General features: G+C 38.3%; 1 protein-coding gene across 10 annotated transcripts in view; it reads right to left on the bottom strand.

The window, feature by feature from the left end:
- Positions 1 to 20,912, bottom strand: part of PLEC (plectin) — a 476,113-nt gene that overhangs the window by 259,160 nt on the left and 196,041 nt on the right. Inside the window, exon 1 of one of the 10 annotated variants that reach the window (XM_053715467.1) lies at positions 11,091 to 11,169. The exons of 8 other annotated variants lie outside the window; for them this stretch is intronic. In XM_053715467.1, coding sequence (XP_053571442.1) covers positions 11,091 to 11,106 — 16 coding nt within the window. In that variant the 5' untranslated portion in view covers positions 11,107 to 11,169. Of the gene's footprint in view, positions 1 to 11,090; positions 11,170 to 20,912 lie in introns of those variants that run through there. One more of the 10 variants, XM_053715469.1, reaches the window with a different exon arrangement.

The raw sequence follows: 20,912 nt of genomic DNA, 5'->3' as shown, positions 1-20,912 counted from the left end.
CTGATGCCCTTACATTCATTTATAGATCACTAGTTATTGTACATTAGCAGCATATACTGATGCCTTACATTCATTTATAGATCACTAGTTATTGTACATTAGCAATATATACTGATGCCTTACATTTATTTATAGATCACTAGTTATTGTACATTAGCAGCATATACTGATGCCTTACATTCATTTATAGATCACTAGTTATTGTACATTAGCAATATATACTGATGCCTTACATTCATTTATAGATCACTAGTTATTGTACATTAGCAGTATATACTGATGCCTTACATTCATTTATAGATCACTAGTTATTGTACATTAGCAGCATATACTGATGCCTTACATTTATTTATAGATCACTAGTTATTGTACATTAGCAGTATATACTCATGCCTTACATTCATTTATAGATCACTAGTTATTGTACATTAGCAGTATATACTGATGCCCTTACATTCATTTATAGATCACTAGTTATTGTACATTAGCAGTATATACTGATGCCCTTACATTCATTTATAGATCACTAGTTATTGTACATTAGCAGTATATACTGATGCCTTACATTCATTTATAGATCACTAGTTATTGTACATTAGCAGTATATACTGATGCCCTTACATTCATTTATAGATCACTAGTTATTGTACATTAGCAGTATATACTGATGCCTTACATTCATTTATAGATCACTAGTTATTGTACATTAGCAATATATACTGATGCCTTACATTCATTTATAGATCACTAGTTATTGTACATTAGCAGTATATACTGATGCCCTTACATTCATTTATAGATCACTAGTTATTGTACATTAGCAGCATATACTGATGCCCTTACATTCATTTATAGATCACTAGTTATTGTACATTAGCAGTATATACTGATGCCTTACATTCATTTATAGATCACTAGTTATTGTACATTAGCAGCATATACTGATGCCTTACATTCATTTATAGATCACTAGTTATTGTACATTAGCAGTATATACTGATGCCTTACATTCATTTATAGATCACTAGTTATTGTACATTAGCAGTATATACTGATGCCCTTACATTCATTTATAGATCACTAGTTATTGTACATTAGCAGTATATACTGATGCCCTAACATTCATTTATAGATCACTAGTTATTGTACATTAGCAGCATATACTGATGCCTTACATTCATTTATAGATCACTAGTTATTGTACATTAGCAGTATATACTGATGCCCTAACATTCATTTATAGATCACTAGTTATTGTACATTAGCAGTATATACTGATGCCCTTACATTCATTTATAGATCACTAGTTATTGTACATTAGCAGTATATACTGATGCCCTAACATTAATTTATAGATCACTAGTTATTGTACATTAGCAGTATATACTGATGCCCTTACATTCATTTATAGATCACTAGTTATTGTACATTAGCAGTATATACTGATGCAATAAAATTCATTTATAGATCACTAGTTATTGTACATTAGCAGCATATACTGATGCCTTACATTCATTTATAGATCACTAGTTATTGTGCGTTAGCAGCATATACTGATGCCTTACATTCATTTATAGATCACTAGTTATTGTACATTAGCAGCATATACTGATGCTCTTACATTCATTTATAGATCACTAGTTATTGTACATTAGCAGTATATACTGATGCCTTACATTCATTTATAGATCACTAGTTATAGTACATTAGCAGTATATACTGATGCCTTACATTCATTTATAGATCACTAGTTATAGTACATTAGCAGTATATACTGATGCTCTTACATTCATTTATAGACCACTAGTTATTGTACATTAGCAGTATATACTGATGCCCTTACATTCATTTATAGATCACTAGTTATTGTACATTAGCAGCATATACTGATGCCTTACATTCATGTATAGATCACTAGTTATTGTACATTAGCAGTATATACTGATGCTCTTACATTCATTTATAGACCACTAGTTATTGTACATTAGCAGCATATACTGATGCCCTTACATTCATTTATAGATCACTAGTTATTGTACATTAGCAGCATATACTGATGCCTTACATTCATTTATAGATCACTAGTTATTGTACATTAGCAGTATATACTGATGCCTTACATTCATTTATAGATCACTAGTTATTGTACATTAGCAGTATATACTGATGCCTTACATTCATTTATAGATCACTAGTTATTGTACATTAGCAGTATATACTGATGCCCTTACATTCATTATAGATCACTAGTTATTGTACATTAGCAGTATATACTGATGCCTTACATTCATTTATAGATCACTAGTTATTGTACATTAGCAGTATATACTGATGCCTTACATTCATTTATAGATCACTAGTTATTGTACATTAGCAGTATATACTAATGCCCTTACATTCATTTATAGATCACTAGTTATTGTACATTAGCAGTATATACTGATGCCCTAACATTCATTTATAGATCACTAGTTATTGTACATTAGCAGTATATACTGATGCCTTACATTCATTTATAGATCACTAGTTATTGTACATTAGCAGTATATACTGATGCCTTACATTCATTTATAGATCACTAGTTATTGTACATTAGCAGTATATACTGATGCCTTATATTCATTTATAGATCACTAGTTATTGTACATTAGCAGCATATACTGATGCCTTACATTCATTTATAGATCACTAGTTATAGTACATTAGCAGCATATACTGATGCCCTTACATTCATTTATAGATCACTAGTTATTGTACATTAGCAGTATATACTGATGCCCTTACATTCATTTATATATCACTAGTTATTGGACATTAGCAGTATATACTGATGCATTACATTCATTTATAGATCACTAGTTATTGTACATTAGCAGTATATACTGATGCCTTACATTCATTTATAGATCACTAGTTATTGTACATTAGCAATATATACTGATGCCTTACATTCATTTATAGATCACTAGTTATTGTACATTAGCAGCATATATTGATGCCCTTACATTCATTTATAGATCACTAGTTATTGTACATTAGCAGTATATACTGATGCCTTACATTCATTTATAGATCACTAGTTATTGTACATTAGCAGCATATACTGATGCCCTTACATTCATTTATAGATCACTAGTTATTGTACATTAGCAGTATATACGGATGCCTTACATTCATTTATAGATTACTAGTTATTGTACATTAGCAGTATATACTGATGCCTTACATTCATTTATAGATCACTAGTTATTGTACATTAGCAGCATATACTGATGCCTTACATTCATTTATAGATCACTAGTTATTGTACATTAGCAGCATATACTGATGCCTTACATTCATTTATAGATCACTAGTTATTGTACATTAGCAGTATATACTGATGCCTTACATTCATTTATAGATCACTATTTATTGTACATTAGCAGCATATACTAATGCCTTACATTTATTTATAGATCACTAGTTATTGTACATTAGCAGTATATACTGATGCTCTTACATTCATTTATAGATCACTAGTTATAGTACATTAGCAGCATATACTGATGCCCTAACATTCATTTATAGATCACTAGTTATTGTACATTAGCAGTATATACTGATGCATTACATTCATTTATAGATCACTAGTTATTGTACATTAGCAGTATATACTTATGCCCTCACATTCATTTATAGACCACTAGTTATTGTACATTAGCAGCATATACTGATGCCTTACATTCATTTATAGATCACTAGTTATTGTATATTAGCAGTATATACTGATGCCCTTACATTCATTTATAGATCACTAGTTATAGTACATTAGCAGCATATACTGATGCCCTTACATTCATTTATAGATCACTAGTTATTGTACATTAGCAGCATATACTGATGCCTTACATTCATTTATAGACCACTAGTTATTGTACATTAGCAGTATATACTGATGCCCTCACATTCATTTATAGATCACTAGTTATTGTACATTAGCAGCATATACTGATGCTCTTAAATTCATTTATAAATCACTAGTTATTGTACATTAGCAATATATACTGATGCCCTAACATTCATTTATAGATCACTAGTTATTGTACATTAGCAGTATATACTGATGCCTTACATTCATTTATAGATCACTAGTTATTGTACATTAGCAGCATATACTGATGCCCTTACATTCATTTATAGATCACTAGTTATTGTACATTAGCAGCATATACTGATGCCCTTACATTCATTTATAGATCACTAGTTATTGTACATTAGCAGCATATACTGATGCTCTTACATTCATTTATAGATCACTAGTTATTGTACATTAGCAGCATATACTGATGCTCTTACATTCATTTATAGATCACTAGTTATTGTACATTAGCAGCATATACTGATGCCCTTACATTCATTTATAGATCACTAGTTATAGTACATTAGCAGCATATACTGATGCCCTAACATTCATTTATAGATCACTAGTTATTGTACATTAGCAGTATATACTGATGCCTTACATTCATTTATAGATCACTAGTTATAGTACATTAGCAGCATATACTGATGCCCTTACATTCATTTATAGATCACTAGTTATTGTACATTAGCAGCATATACTGATGCCTTACATTCATTTATAGACCACTAGTTATTGTACATTAGCAGTATATACTGATGCCCTTACATTCATTTATAGATCACTAGTTATTGTACATTAGCAGCATATACTGATGCTCTTACATTCATTTATAGATCACTAGTTATTGTACATTAGCAATATATACTGATGCCCTAACATTCATTTATAGATCACTAGTTATTGTACATTAGCAGCATATACTGATGCCCTTACATTCATTTGTATATCACTAGTTATTGTACATTAGCAGTATATACTGATGCATTACATTAATTTATAGATCACTAGTTATTGTACATTAGCAGCATATACTGATGCATTACATTAATTTATAGATCACTAGTTATTGTACATTAGCAGTATATACTGATGCCTTACATTAATTTATAGATCACTAGTTATTGTACATTAGCAGTATATACTGATGCCTTACATTCATTTATAGATCACTAGTTATAGTACATTAGCAGTATATACTGATGCCTTACATTCATTTATAGACCACTAGTTATTGTACATTAGCAGCATATACTGATGCCCTTACATTCATTTATAGATCACTAGTTATTGTACATTAGCAGCATATACTGATGCCCTTACATTCATTTATAGATAACTAGTTATTGTACATTAGCAGTATATACTGATGCCCTTACATTAATTTATAGATCACTAGTTATAGTACATTAGCAGTATATACTGATGACCTTACATTCATTTATAGATCACTAGTTATTGTACATTAGCAGCATATACTGATGCCCTTACATTCATTTATAGATCACTAGTTATTGTACATTAGCAGCATATACTGATGCCCTTACATTCATTTATAGATCACTAGTTATTGTACATTAGCAGTATATACTGATGCCCTTACATTCATGTATAGATCACTAGTTATTGTACATTAGCAGTATATACTGATGCCTTACATTCATTTATAGATCACTAGTTATTGTACATTAGCAGTATATACTGATGCCCTTACATTCATGTATAGATCACTAGTTATTGTACATTAGCAGTATATACTGATGCCTTACATTCATTTATAGATCACTAGTTATTGTACATTAGCAGCATATACTGATGCCCTTACATTCATTTATAGATCACTAGTTATTGTACATTAGTAGCATATACTGATGCCCTTACATTCATTTATAGATCACTAGTTATTGTACATTAGCAGTATATACTGATGCCCTTACATTCATGTATAGATCACTAGTTATTGTACATTAGCAGCATATACTGATGCCTTACATTCATTTATAGATCACTAGTTATTGTACATTAGCAGTATATACTGATGCCCTTACATTCATGTATAGATCACTAGTTATTGTACATTAGCAGTATATACTGATGCCTTACATTCATTTATAGATCACTAGTTATAGTACATTAGCAGTATATACTGATACCCTTACATTAATTTATAGATCACTAGTTATTGTACATTAGCAGTATATACGGATGCCCTTACATTCATTGATAGATCACTAGTTATTGTACATTAGCAGTATATACTAATGCATTACATTAATTTATAGATCACTAGTTATTGTACATTTGCAGCATATACTGATGCCCTTACATTCATTTATAGATCACTAGTTATTGTACATTAGCAGTATATACTGATGCCTTACATTCATTTATAGATCACTAGTTATAGTACATTAGCAGTATATACTGATACCCTTACATTAATTTATAGATCACTAGTTATTGTACATTAGCAGTATATACGGATGCCCTTACATTCATTGATAGATCACTAGTTATTGTACATTAGCAGTATATACTGATGCATTACATTAATTTATAGATCACTAGTTATTGTACATTAGCAGCATATACTGATGCCCTTACATTCATTTATAGATCACTAGTTATTGTACATTAGCAGCATATACTGATGCCCTTACATTCATTTATAGATCACTAGTTATTGTACATTAGCAGTATATACTGATGCCCTTACATTCATTTATAGATCACTAGTTATAGTACATTAGCAGTATATACTGATGCCCTTACATTCATTTATAGATCACTAGTTATAGTACATTAGCAGTATATACTGATGACCTTACATTCATTTATAGATCACTAGTTATTGTACATTAGCAGTATATACTGATGCCCTTACATTCATTTATAGATCACTAGTTATAGTACATTAGCAGTATATACTGATGCCTTACATTCATTTATAGATCACTCGTTATTGTACATTAGCAGCATATACTGATGCCCTTACATTCATTTATAGATTACTAGTTGTTGTACATTAGCAGCATATACTGATGCCCTTACATTCATTTATAGATCACTAGTTATTGTACATTAGCAGCATATACTGATGCCCTTACATTCATGTATAGATCACTAGTTATTGTACATTAGCAGTATATACTGATGCCCTTACATTCATGTATAGATCACTAGTTATTGTACATTAGCAGCATATACTGATGCCTTACATTCATTTATAGATCACTAGTTATTGTACATTAGCAGCATATACTAATGCCCTTACATTCATTTATAGATCACTAGTTATTGTACATTAGCAGTATATACTGATGCCTTACATTCATTTATAGATCACTAGTTATTATACATTAGCAGCATATACTGATGCCCTTACATTCATTTATAGATCACTAGTTATTGTACATTAGCAGTATATACTGATGCCCTTACATTCATGTATAGATCACTAGCTATTGTACATTAGCAGCATATACTGATGCCTTACATTCATTTATAGATCACTAGTTATTGTACATTAGCAGCATATACTGATGCCCTTACATTCATGTATAGATCACTATTTATTGTACATTAGCAGTATATACTGATGCCTTACATTCATTTATAGATCACTAGTTATTGTACATTAGCAGTATATACTGATGCCCTTACATTCATTTATAGATCACTAGTTATTGTACATAAGCAATATATACTGATGCCCTTACATTCATTTATAGATCACTAGTTATTGTACATTAGCAGCATATACTGATGCCATGCATTCATTTATAGATCACTAGTTATTGTACATTAGCAGCATATACTGATGCCCTTACATTCATTTATAGACCACTAGTTATTGTACATTAGCAGCATATACTGATGCCTTACATTCATGTATAGATCACTAGTTATTGTACATTAGCAGTATATACTGATGCTCTTACATTCATTTATAGATCCCTAGTTATTGTACATTTGCAGCATATACTGATGCCTTACATTCATTTATAGATCACTAGTTATTGTACATTAGCAGTATATACTGATGCCTTACATTCATTTATAGATCACTCGTTATTGTACATTAGCAGCATATACTGATGCCCTTACATTCATTTATAGATTACTAGTTGTTGTACATTAGCAGCATATACTGATGCCCTTACATTCATTTATAGATCACTAGTTATTGTACATTAGCAGCATATACTGATGCCCTTACATTCATGTATAGATCACTAGTTATTGTACATTAGCAGTATATACTGATGCCCTTACATTCATGTATAGATCACTAGTTATTGTACATTAGCAGCATATACTGATGCCTTACATTCATTTATAGATCACTAGTTATTGTACATTAGCAGCATATACTAATGCCCTTACATTCATTTATAGATCACTAGTTATTGTACATTAGCAGTATATACTGATGCCTTACATTCATTTATAGATCACTAGTTATTATACATTAGCAGCATATACTGATGCCCTTACATTCATTTATAGATCACTAGTTATTGTACATTAGCAGTATATACTGATGCCCTTACATTCATGTATAGATCACTAGCTATTGTACATTAGCAGCATATACTAATGCCTTACATTCATTTATAGATCACTAGTTATTGTACATTAGCAGCATATACTGATGCCCTTACATTCATGTATAGATCACTATTTATTGTACATTAGCAGTATATACTGATGCCTTACATTCATTTATAGATCACTAGTTATTGTACATTAGCAGTATATACTGATGCCCTTACATTCATTTATAGATCACTAGTTATTGTACATTAGCAATATATACTGATGCCCTTACATTCATTTATAGATCACTAGTTATTGTACATTAGCAGCATATACTGATGCCCTTACATTCATTTATAGACCACTAGTTATTGTACATTAGCAGCATATACTGATGCCTTACATTCATGTATAGATCACTAGTTATTGTACATTAGCAGTATATACTGATGCTCTTACATTCATTTATAGATCACTAGTTATTGTACATTAGCAGCATATACTGATGCCTTACATTCATTTATAGATCACTAGTTATTGTACATTAGCAGTATATACTGATGCCTTACATTCATTTATAGATCACTAGTTATTGTACATTAGCAGTATATACTGATGCCTTACATTCATTTATAGATCACTAGTTATTGTACATTAGCAGTATATACTGATGCCCTAACATTCATTTATAGATCACTAGTTATTGTACATTAGCAGTATATACTGATGCCTTACATTCATTTATAGATCACTAGTTATTGTACATTAGCAGTATATACTGATGCCCCTACATTCATTTATAGATCACTAGTTATTGTACATTAGCAGTATATACTGATGCCTTACATTCATTTATAGATCACTAGTTATAGTACATTAACAGTATATAGTGATGCCCTAACATTCATTTATAGATCACTAGCTATTGTACATTTGCAGCATATACTGATGCCTTACATTCATTTATAGATCACTAGTTATTGTACATTAGCAGTATATACTGATGCCTTACATTCATTTATAGATCACTAGTTATTGTACATTAGCAGTATATACTGATGCCCTTACATTCATTTATAGATCACTAGTTATTGTACATTAGCAGCATATACTGATGCCTTACATTCATTTATAGATCACTAGTTATTGTACATTAGCAGCATATACTGATGCCTTACATTCATTTATAGATCACTAGTTATAGTACATTAGCAGCATATACTGATGCCTTACATTCATTTATAGATCACTAGTTATAGTACATTAGCAGCATATACTGATGCCTTACATTCATTTATAGATCACTAGTTATTGTACATTAGCAGCATATACTGATGCCTTACATTCATTTATAGATCACTAGTTATAGTACATTAGCAGCATATACTGATGCCTTACATTCATTTATAGATCACTAGTTATAGTACATTAGCAGTATATACTGATGCCTTACATTCATTTATAGATCACTAGTTATGGTACATCCTGTGTATTGTGTACAGTTCTGGTTACTCTAGCCCTAATACAAAGAGGCTACTAAACCGGTACGCGGTCTACACAATTAAACAAGGAGATACTTCATGGCCTAATATGTATAGCTCAGAGAGGAGAAGGGAGAGGGGGGATATGATAGAAACCTAAAAGCATTTTGCAGGGTCATTTGTTCCAGAGAAATTAGTGAAAGTACTTTTTTGCAGAATTGTAGTTGACACATGGGGCACCTTTTTGTTATAATTAACGGAGACAAAGTAAAGGGACAAATAAAAGGCTAGTTTAGACATTTATCACTACTAGTTACATGGGAACATTAAAGGGACAGTTATAATAATACCCGTTTTACATCTGTAATTACCTTGTATCTAAGCCTCTGCAGACTGACCTCTTATCTCAGTTCTGTTGACAGACTTGCATTTTTGACAATCAGTGCTGACTCCTAGGTAACTTCACCTGCGTGAGCTTAATGTTATTTATATGACACGCATAAACTAATACCCTCTCGTTGTGAAAAACTGTCAAAATGCATTCAGATAAGAGGCGACCTTCAAGGCATAAAAAATTAGCATATTTACCTCCTAGGTTTAGCTTTCAACTAAGAATACCAAGAGAACAAAGCAAAATTGGTGATAAAGGTAAATTGGAAAGTTGTTTAAAATGACATACCCAATCTGAATCATGAACGTTTATTTTGGACTTGACTGCCCCTTTAAGACAAAAGGACATAAGACTAAATGCCCCTGTGAATACACAGCAGGCAGAAGTGACATATGTAGATTATGAAAGATAAAAAAGAACATATATGATACACAAGGATCAGGTACAGTTAGGCACCACCACTCAGGAATTGTTACCTCTAGATCACACTGTAACCCTATCACACCACAGCATCTTCACCCATCCCCCAAACCATCACCTTTCACATAACTCCCCCTCTGCACCCTTTTTTGGCACTACCCATCTCACACCAAAAAAAACTAAAAAACCGTAGGCGCCTGACAGCCCCTGAATGTTTCTAAACACAGACATAGTCTGTAATGCAGCAACACATCCTAGGCATGGAGATCTCATCGGGATGGCATTTGCCAGAACACTGCTTCCAAAAATATTCTATGCAGTCCAAAAGTTATTGGGGATCCTGTCATGGACCTACCTGGGACAATCTTCATGGGAGACCACCAACCGAAGCAAGACCCTGAACCGCCGTGGACCTGTTTATCAGTATGTAGGAGTGTGACAGATCTGCAGAGCAGAGGCAGCGGAGGGGGCCAGGAATTAGCAGGATAAAAATAACAAGGGAGAGACCGTGTCATATGCCAGACTTAGAATATTACTAGGATAGGGTGCTACGAAGAAAAGCAAACACACAACTCACAGATTAGACCAGAAATACAGGCACCACATAGCTGTATTTATTGGGAACTCCAGGAAACAGAGCGTTTGGAGACCTTTCTCTTAACCCCTTTGGCTACCAAGAAGGTTAGCAAAACACTATTGTAAAATGACTAGGTTTGTCACGCTCGTACACATCAGGACCACACAAGAATAACAGCTAACTTGCTCCAACTCTCCAAAATAGGAGTCTAGAGCTCAAGCAACACGCAAATCTGGTTCTCATATTTTCTGAAAGGTGACAATGTCACTGGGACAAAAACAGGCAACCAATGACAGCAGCTTTACCGTGCACAGTACTCTTATAAACCCCTTGGGTGCCAGGGAGGATGTAATGAACTGTATCCCAATCTGGCACCAAAAGTTTAATACTATAGATGACCCGAAGCTTTGTGTCCCCTTTATTATCAACACTCATATCCACAATATTGTCAGGACACCACTGGGGCCAAACGGACACAAACTTCCCCTGAAAGCTTCAGCAGATTTAGCTGAAGAGACGTTAGATCAGGGAGGTCTAACAGTTCCTCGGTATATTGTTCTCTCACCTGCAGGGCTCCTGTAATACAAATGTGCTTATAGATAAACTAAATACATATTAGCACTGCAGTACTGATATGAGTCATTATTCTCTAGTTACTGTGCTCCCTACAGAATAACATACACTACACCTAGCTGATATACAGTGACCTATTTCTCTTCCCTACAACACATAAAGAACACACTGGTTACACTCATCACACAAACTACCTAGGTATTCTCAGGAGCAGAAATGCACTTCTGAAAGCTAGCGGCTGATTGGTGGCTGCACATATATGCATCTTGTCATTGGCTCACCCATGTGTTCAGCTAGACCACAGGTGTGCATCACAGCTCCTTCAGCAAAGGATACTAAGAGAATGAAGTTGATAAAACAAGTAAATTGGATATTTTCTGATTCATGATAAATGAGTTTGTTTTTAATGCAGTTGCTGAAGTTGTTTTAATTCATAACTAATATCATTTATAAAGCACTGGGACGTGCCCAGGCACAATAACACGCTGCCGATGTCTGCATACAGTGCAGCCGTCTTCATTTTGTATTAAAGGGACAGTCTACACCAGAATTTGTATTGTTTTAAAAGATAGATAATCCCCTTATTACCCATTTCCCAGTTTTGCATAACTAACACAGTTATAATATACTTTTAACCTCTGTGATTATCTTGTATCTAAGCCTCTGCAAACTGCCCCTTTTTTCAGTTCTATTGACAGACTTGCAGTCTAGCCAATCAGTGCCTGCTCCCAGAAAGCTTCACGTGCACGAGCACAGTGTTATCTATATGAAATATGAGAACTAACACCCTCTAGTGGTGAAAAACTGTTAAAATGCAATCTGAAAGAAGTGGGCTTCAAGGTCTAAGAAATTAGCATATGAACCTCCTAGGTTAAGCTTTCAACTAAGAATACCAAGAGAACAAAGCAAAATTGGTGATAAAAGTAAATTGGAAAATTGTTTAAAATTACATGCTCTATCTGAATCATGAAAGTTTATTTTGGCCTAGACTGTCCCTTTAATGCAAGTAACCAAAAAGATTTAGCGACATTGCATTATGTACACCATTTCAGATGGTCAGCAGTGGCTGGTGCTTGTATCCCAATGTGCTAGTCACATGTAGCATATGTGCATATGCTGCTGCAATAGTAATAGCATTTGTTAGAAGCATTGTTGTTAATTGAAGTATATTGCAAGAATATGTCTATTTAAAATTGAAATGCATTTATGCACATTTTTTTAGCCTTTCTATTCCTTTAAGAAAAAAAAAGGAAATCACTATAATATATACATAATCTGACAATATGACACTTGCTATAGTTTTATTGTTAATAAAACAAAACTACAGACTGACGGTGGGCAGGTCCTGCCTGTGAGGTCACAACTGTGTTGTACGTGCACCATGGTGACACAAGGTTTCTATTGGACACATGTGTACAGGAGCTGAGGGACAGAGGAAGATAAGATACACAGATCACATCAGATCAAGCAAACTAAAACCCGTTGCTGCAGATCCGATACTGTAAATCACACTGTAGCAGTGTGCCAGCATTCGTGAAGAAGTGTCAAGCATGGGCACGAAACGCGTAAGTTTCTGTGAAATCCCTCCAATGTATTTTAAAACTTTATACAATAAAGATTATTGTTTTTTTAAGGATTTTTTTGAGTGCAATGGCAATTTTGTGTTTGACACAGAAGATCACCCTGATGAATTACTTGAAAGGATCACGTCTGATTAAGTATGTGACTCTGAATCCAGGCTTTTCCAAGATATATATATAAATGGGTAGTGATGCGACTAATGTGTAGTGAGTGGCCGTGGGTATACAAGCAGTGAGTGCACAGTGAGTATGCAGATAGCCAGCGCACGGTGAGAATGCAGATAGCCAGCGCACGGTGAGTATGCAGATAGCCAGCGCACGGTGAGTATGCAGATAGTCAGCGCACGGTGAGTATGCAGATAGCCAGCGCACGCTGAGTATGCAGATAGCCAGCGCACGCTGAGTATGCAGATAGCCAGCGCACGCTGAGTATGCAGATAGTCAGCGCACGGTGAGTATGCAGATAGCCAGCGCACGGTGAGTATGCAGATAGTCAGCGCACGGTGAGTATACAGATAGCCAGCGCACGGTGAGTATACAGATAGCCAGTGCACGGTGAGAATGCAGATAGCCAGCGCACGGTGAGTATGCAGATAGCCAGCGCACGGTGAGAATGCAGATAGCCAGCGCACTGTGAGTATGCAGATAGCCAGCGCACGGTGAGTATGCAGATAGCCAGCGCACGGTGAGTATGCAGATAGCCAGCGCACGGTGAGTATGCAGATAGCCAGCGCACGGTGAGTATGCAGATAGCCAGTGCACGGTGAGAATGCAGATAGCCAGCGCACGGTGAGTATGCAGATAGCCAGCGCACGGTGAGAATGCAGATAGCCAGCGCACGCTGAGTATGCAGATAGCCAGCGCACGCTGAGTATGCAGATAGCCAGCGCTCGCTGAGTATGCAGATAGCCAGCGCACAGTGAGTATGCAGATAGCCAGTGCACGGTGAGTATGCAGATAGCCAGCGCACGGTGAGAATGCAGATAGCCAGTGCACGGTGAGTATGCAGATAGCCAGCGCACAGTGAGTATGCAGATAGCCAGTGCACGGTGAGTATGCAGATAGCCAGCGCACAGTGAGTATGCAGATAGCCAGTGCACGGTGAGTATGCAGATAGCCAGCGCACGGTGCGTATGCAGATAGCCAGTGCACAGTGAGTATGCAGATAGCCAGCGCACGCTGAGTATGCAGATAGCCAGCTGTAAGTATTTGATTAAGACAGAGCAACCTAAGCCACAGGATTAATCTAAATTAGTGATTCCTGGTAACCACAGCACATACAACGATATGCAAAGTAATACAGGTTTTATAAGTCACTCCTAAGCCTGCTGGCGGCCAGTTGCACACTGAGCTTTGTACACTCACCTATTGCCTATTTTAGGAAATCTAGTGCACTGCCTGCATCATCCCCACTCAGCCTCAGAGAGGAGGAGCAGAGGTGAGAAAAGAAAACATGCGACTGAGCTACTGGGGATACTTTGTCACCTATGGGGGACGTAATAGAGGTGCAGTAAAAAGGATTAATGTAAGATAGGGACTGGGGGATAGTGTAATATCAGGGTGAGAGGAGAGTGAGTGGGGGTAATGTGAAGAGGGATGGGGGCAATAGAAAGATGGGTGGGAGAGGAGAAGGAACGTAAGCTGAATGAGGTGTTCAAGAGTAGAGAAAGAAGCACAGGGGCCCCCTCAGGTATCAGACATCCCTTATCCTCCTCTTCACAAGGGGTTTGGTGGCAATGAGCTAACAGAGTCACCTGCCCAGTCCCTTCCCAGCTGAATCAGGTGTAAGATCTGTGTCTGTCTGTGCTATGTGATAAATACAAACAGACAGAGCACAAGAATTACTGGGAGACACTGAGAAGCACTTGTAGGGTGAAACCCAGTAAAATGATATCCTTGTGCCCAAACGTATGTCCAGAAAAGCACCCAGAAATCAGCCCCAGCATCTCATGATCCTACCTTGGCCCTGCAGTATTAGGTCGTCAATATAGCAGCGCCCATCCTCTGGATCCATTCTGCACCACACGCAGCTCCCTGCCAAACTGCCTGCATCTCCTCACAGCCTTCACATCCAACCTCCCTGCACACACCTCCCTCCAGCAAGCAAGTCCCAACACAGAATGCTGCCTGAGCATGCTCACCGGCCCTGGAGGGCAGAGGGTTAACAGGCTGCCAGACTGGGAACCATAATACCCTATATGGTTAACAGGGGAGACTGTCAAATTCTGTACAAACTACTGAGCACTAACCACTTCACTGCCAAACAAAACCAAAAGAGCTACAAACTCCACCTATTGCCCCATTTATCGCTCCCTATAACTCATCCTATTTCACCGTATAACCCTCCCTATAACTTCTCCTATTGCACCGTATACTCCTCCTTATAACTCTTCCTATAGCACCATATAACCCACCCTATAACTCCTCCTATTATACCATATAACCCTCCCTATAACTCCTCCTATTGTACCATATAACCCTCCCTATAACTCCTCCTATTGTACCATATAACCCTCCCTATAACTCCTCCTATTGCACCGTATAAGCCTTCCTATAACTCCTCCTATTGCACCATATAACCCTTCCTATAGCTCCTCCTATTGCACCATATAACCCTTCCTATAACTCCTCCTATTGCGCCATATAACCCTCCCTATAACTCCTCCTATTGCACCGTATAAGCCTTCCTATAACTCCTCCTATTGCAACGTATAACCCTCCCTATAACTCCTCCTATTGCACCATATAATGCTCCCTATAACTCCTCCTATTGCACCATATAACCCTCCCTTTAACTCCTCCTACTGCATCATATAACTCCTCCTATTGCACCATATAACCCTCCCTATAACTCCTCCCTACAGGCAGATTGGGGGTAATCAGACAGGGGAGCCCAGTAAAGGTGAGAGAGGCTGGGGGTAATCAGCAGACAGGTGAGAGAGGCTGGGGGTAATCAGCAGACAGGGGAGAGAGGCTGGGGGTAATTAGCAGACAGGGGAGAGAGGCTGGGGGTAATCAGCAGACATGTAAGAGAGGCTGGGGGTAATCAGCAGACAGGTGAGAGAGGCTGGGGGTAATCAGCAGACAGGTGAGAGAGGCTGGGGGTAATCAGCAGACAGGGAAGAGAGGCTGGGGGTAATCAGCAGACAGGGGAGAGAGGCTGGGGGTAATCAGCAGACAGGTGAGAGAGGCTGGGGGTAATCAGCAGACAGGTGAGAGAGGCTGGGGGTAATCAGCAGACAGGGGAGAGAGGCTGGGGGTAATCAGCAGACAGAGGAGAGAGGCTGGGGGTAATCAGCAGACAGGTGAGAGAGGCTGGGGGTAATCAGCAGACAGGTGAGAGAGGGTGGGGGTAATCAGCAGACAGGTGAGAGAGGGTGGGGGTAATCAGCAGACAGGGGAGAGAGGCTGGGGGTAATCAGCAGACAGAGGAGAGAGGCTGGGGGTAATCAGCAGACAGAGGAGAGAGGCTGGGGGTAATCAGCAGACAGGTGAGAGAGGCTGGGGGTAATCGGCAGACAGGTGAGAGAGGCTGGGGGTAATCAGCAGACAGGGGAGAGAGGCTGGGGGTAATCAGCAGACAGGTGAGAGAGGCTGGGGGTAATCAGCAGACGGGGAGAGAGGCTGGGGGTAATCAGCAGACAGGGGAGAGAGGCTGGGGGTAATCAGCAGACAGGGGAGAGAGGCTGGGGGTAATCAGCAGACAGGGGAGAGAGGCTGGGGGTAATCAGCAGACAGGGGAGAGAGGGTGGGGGTAATCAGCAGACAGGGGAGAGAGGGTGGGGGGTAATCAGCAGACAGGAGAGAGAGGCTGGGGGTAATCAGCAGACAGGTGAGAGAGGCTGGGGGTAATCAGCAGACAGGTGAGAGAGGCTGGGGGTAATCACCAGACAGGTGAGAGAGGCTGGGGGTAATCACCAGACAGGTGAGAGAGGCTGGGGGTAATCAGCAGACAGGTGACAGAGGCTGGGGGTAATCACCAGACAGGTGAGAGAGGCTGGGGGTAATCACCAGACAGGTGACAGAGGCTGGGGGTAATCACCAGACAGGTGAGAGAGGCTGGGGGTAATCAGCAGACAGGTGAGAGAGGCTGGGGGTAATCAGCAGACAGGGGAGAGAGGATGGGGGTAATCAGCAGACAGGTGAGAGAGGCTGGGGGTAATCAGCAGACAGGGGAGAGAGGATGGGGGTAATCAGCAGACAGGTGAGAGAGGCTGGGGGTAATAAGCAGACAGGGGAGCCCAGTAAAGTTATTAATAAACCAGCGGGTGAGACCAGCAAACACAGTCAGCCTGCAGTTTCTACGACCAGAATTAAACCAAGAAGAACTCCCAGTTTAAGATCAGAAATATAAATGTGACTGTGGATAAAGCTTGTGCAGGTGATTGCAGCGCTGATGGTGAATCTGTCTCAGTTCCTGCACCTGCAGGTGAGCTCAGCACAGGTGCAGGTGATGTCACACAATCAGCGATACAGCCCAGGACTCAGGAGTGAAAATGCTGCAAAACCTGGAACAGCAGAATCCAGTCTGGAATGGGGAGCTCAGCTTCTCAGCTGCCACAAACAGACTGGATTGGGATCTTTTTCTAACACAATTATAACCAGGTGGGAAATACCTTAAAGGAGAAATGCTGTGTGTATTGTGTATACTGGTCCTGATAAAAGAGATCCCTTATAGGAAATATATTACAAGGCAGCTCTTAATGGACTATGTGTTTTGCTGCTGCTGATGTTTATGCACTAATTCATTTTCCTTAAGTAGTCCGTTTGACATAAACTTTAAATTATCCCAGAATTTTGGCTTTTTGGGGGGAATAGAACTCCTATTGCACCATATAACCCTTCCTATAACTCCTTCTATTGCACCATATAACCCTCCCTATAACTCCTCCTATTGCACCATATAACCCTCCCTATAACTCCTCCTATTGCACCATATAACCCTTCCTATAACTCCTCCTATTGCACCATATAACCCTCCCTATAACTCCTCCTATTGCATCATATAACCCTCCCTATAACTCCTCCTATTGCACCATATAACCCTTCCTATAACTCCTTCTATTGCACCATATAACCCTCCCTATAACTCCTCCTATTGCACCATATAACCCTCACTATTACTCCTCCTATTGGCCCATATAACCCTCCCTATAACTCCTCCTATTGCACCATATAACCCTTCCTATAACTCCTCCTATTGCACCATATAACCCTCCCTATAACTCCTCCTATTGCACCATATAACCCTCCCTATAACTCCTCCTAATGCATCATATAACCCTCCCTATAACTCCTATTGCACCATATAACCCTCCCTATAACTCCTATTGCATAATATAACCCTCCCTATAACTCCTATTGCATAATATAACCCTCCCTATAACTCCTATTGCACCATATGACCCTCCCTATAACTCCTCATATTGCACCATATAACCCTCCATATAACTCCTCATATTGCACCATATAACCCTCCCTATAACTCCTCCTACTGCACCGTATAACCCTCCCTATAACTCCTCCTATTGCACTATATAACCCTCCCTATAACTCCTCCTATTGCACCATATAACCCTCCCTATAACTCCTCATATTGCACCATATAACTCTCCCTATAACTCCTCCTATTGCACCATATAACCCTCCCTATAACTCCTCCTATTGCACCATATAACCCTCCCTATAACCCCTCATATTGCACCATATAACTCTCCCTATAACTCCTCCTATTGCACCATATAACCCTCCCTATAACTCCTCCTATTGCACCATATAACCCTCCCTATAACTCCTCTTATTGCACCATATAACCCTTCCTATAACTCCTCCTATTGCACCATATAACCCTCCCTATTACTCCTCCTATTGCACCATATAACCCTCCCTTTAACTCCTCCTACTGCCCCATATAACCCTCCCTATAACTCCTCCTATTGTACCATATAACCCTCCCTATAACTCCTCATATTGCACCATATATCCCTCCCTAAAACTCCTCCTATTGCTCCATATAACCCTCCCTATAACTCCTCCTATTGCACCATATAACCCTCCCTATAACTCCTCCTATTGTACAATATAACCCTCCCTATAACTCCTCCTATTGCACCATATAACCCTCCCTATAACTCCTCCTGTTGCTCCATATAACTACTCTGTATAACTCCTCCTATTGTACCATATAACTACTCTGTATAACTCCTCCTACTGCACCATATAACCGTCCCTATAACTCCTCCTATTGCACAATATAACCCTCCCTATAACTCCTCTTACTGCACAATATAACCCTCCCTATAACTCCTCCTACTGCACCATATAACCCTCCCTATAACTCCTCCTATTGCACCATATAACCCTCCCTTTAACTCCTCCTACTGCACCATATAACGCTCCCTATAACTCCTATTGCACCATATAACCCTCCCTATAACTACTCCTGTTGCTCCGTATAATCCTCCTTATAGCTCCTCCTGTTGCACCATATAACCCTCCCTATAACTCCTCCTACTGCACCATATAACCCTCCCTATAACTCCTATTGCACCATATAACCCTCCCTATAACTACTCCTGTTGCTCCGTATAATCCTCCTTATAGCTCCTCCTGTTGCTCCGTATAGCCCTCCCTATAGCTCCTCCTGTTGCTCTGTATAACCCTTCCTATAGCTCCTCCTGTTGCTCCGTATAACCCTCCATGTAGCTCCTCCTATTGCACCGTATAACCCTCCCTATAACTCCTCCTATTGCACCATATAACCCTCCCTATAACTCCTCCTATTGCACCATATAACCCTCCCTATAACTCCTCCTATAGCACCATATAACCCTCCCTATAACTCCTCCTATTGCACCATATAACCCTCCCTATAACTCCTCATATTGCACCATATAACCCTCCCTATAACTCCTCATATTGCACCATATAACCCTCCCTATAACTCCTCCTATTGCACCATATAACCCTCCCTATAACTCCTCCTATTGCATCATATTATCTCTCCCTATAACTCCTCCTATTGCACCATATAACCCTCCCTATAACTCCTCCTATTGCACCGTATAACCCTCCCTATAACTCCTCCTATTGCACCATATAACCCTCCCTATAACTCCTCCTATTGCACCATATAACCCTCCCTATAACTCCTCCTATTACACCATATAAACCTCACTATAACTCCTCCTATTGCACCATATAACCCTCCCTATAACCCCTCCTATTGCACCATATAACCCTCCCTATAACTCCTCCTATAGCACCATATAACCCTCCCTATAACTCCTCCTATAGCACCATATAACCCTCCCTATAACTCCTCCTATTGCACCATATAACCCTCCCTATAACTCCTCCTATTGCACCATATAACCCTCCCTATAACTCCTCCTATTGCACCATATAACCCTCCCTATAACTCCTCCTATTGCACCATATAACCCTC

Source organism: Bombina bombina, chromosome 5 (genome assembly GCF_027579735.1).
Source record: "Bombina bombina isolate aBomBom1 chromosome 5, aBomBom1.pri, whole genome shotgun sequence".
NCBI classification, from domain to species: domain Eukaryota; kingdom Metazoa; phylum Chordata; class Amphibia; order Anura; family Bombinatoridae; genus Bombina; species Bombina bombina.
Note: the sequence above shows the minus strand (reverse complement) of the source record. Positions and strands in the feature narration are given on the sequence as shown.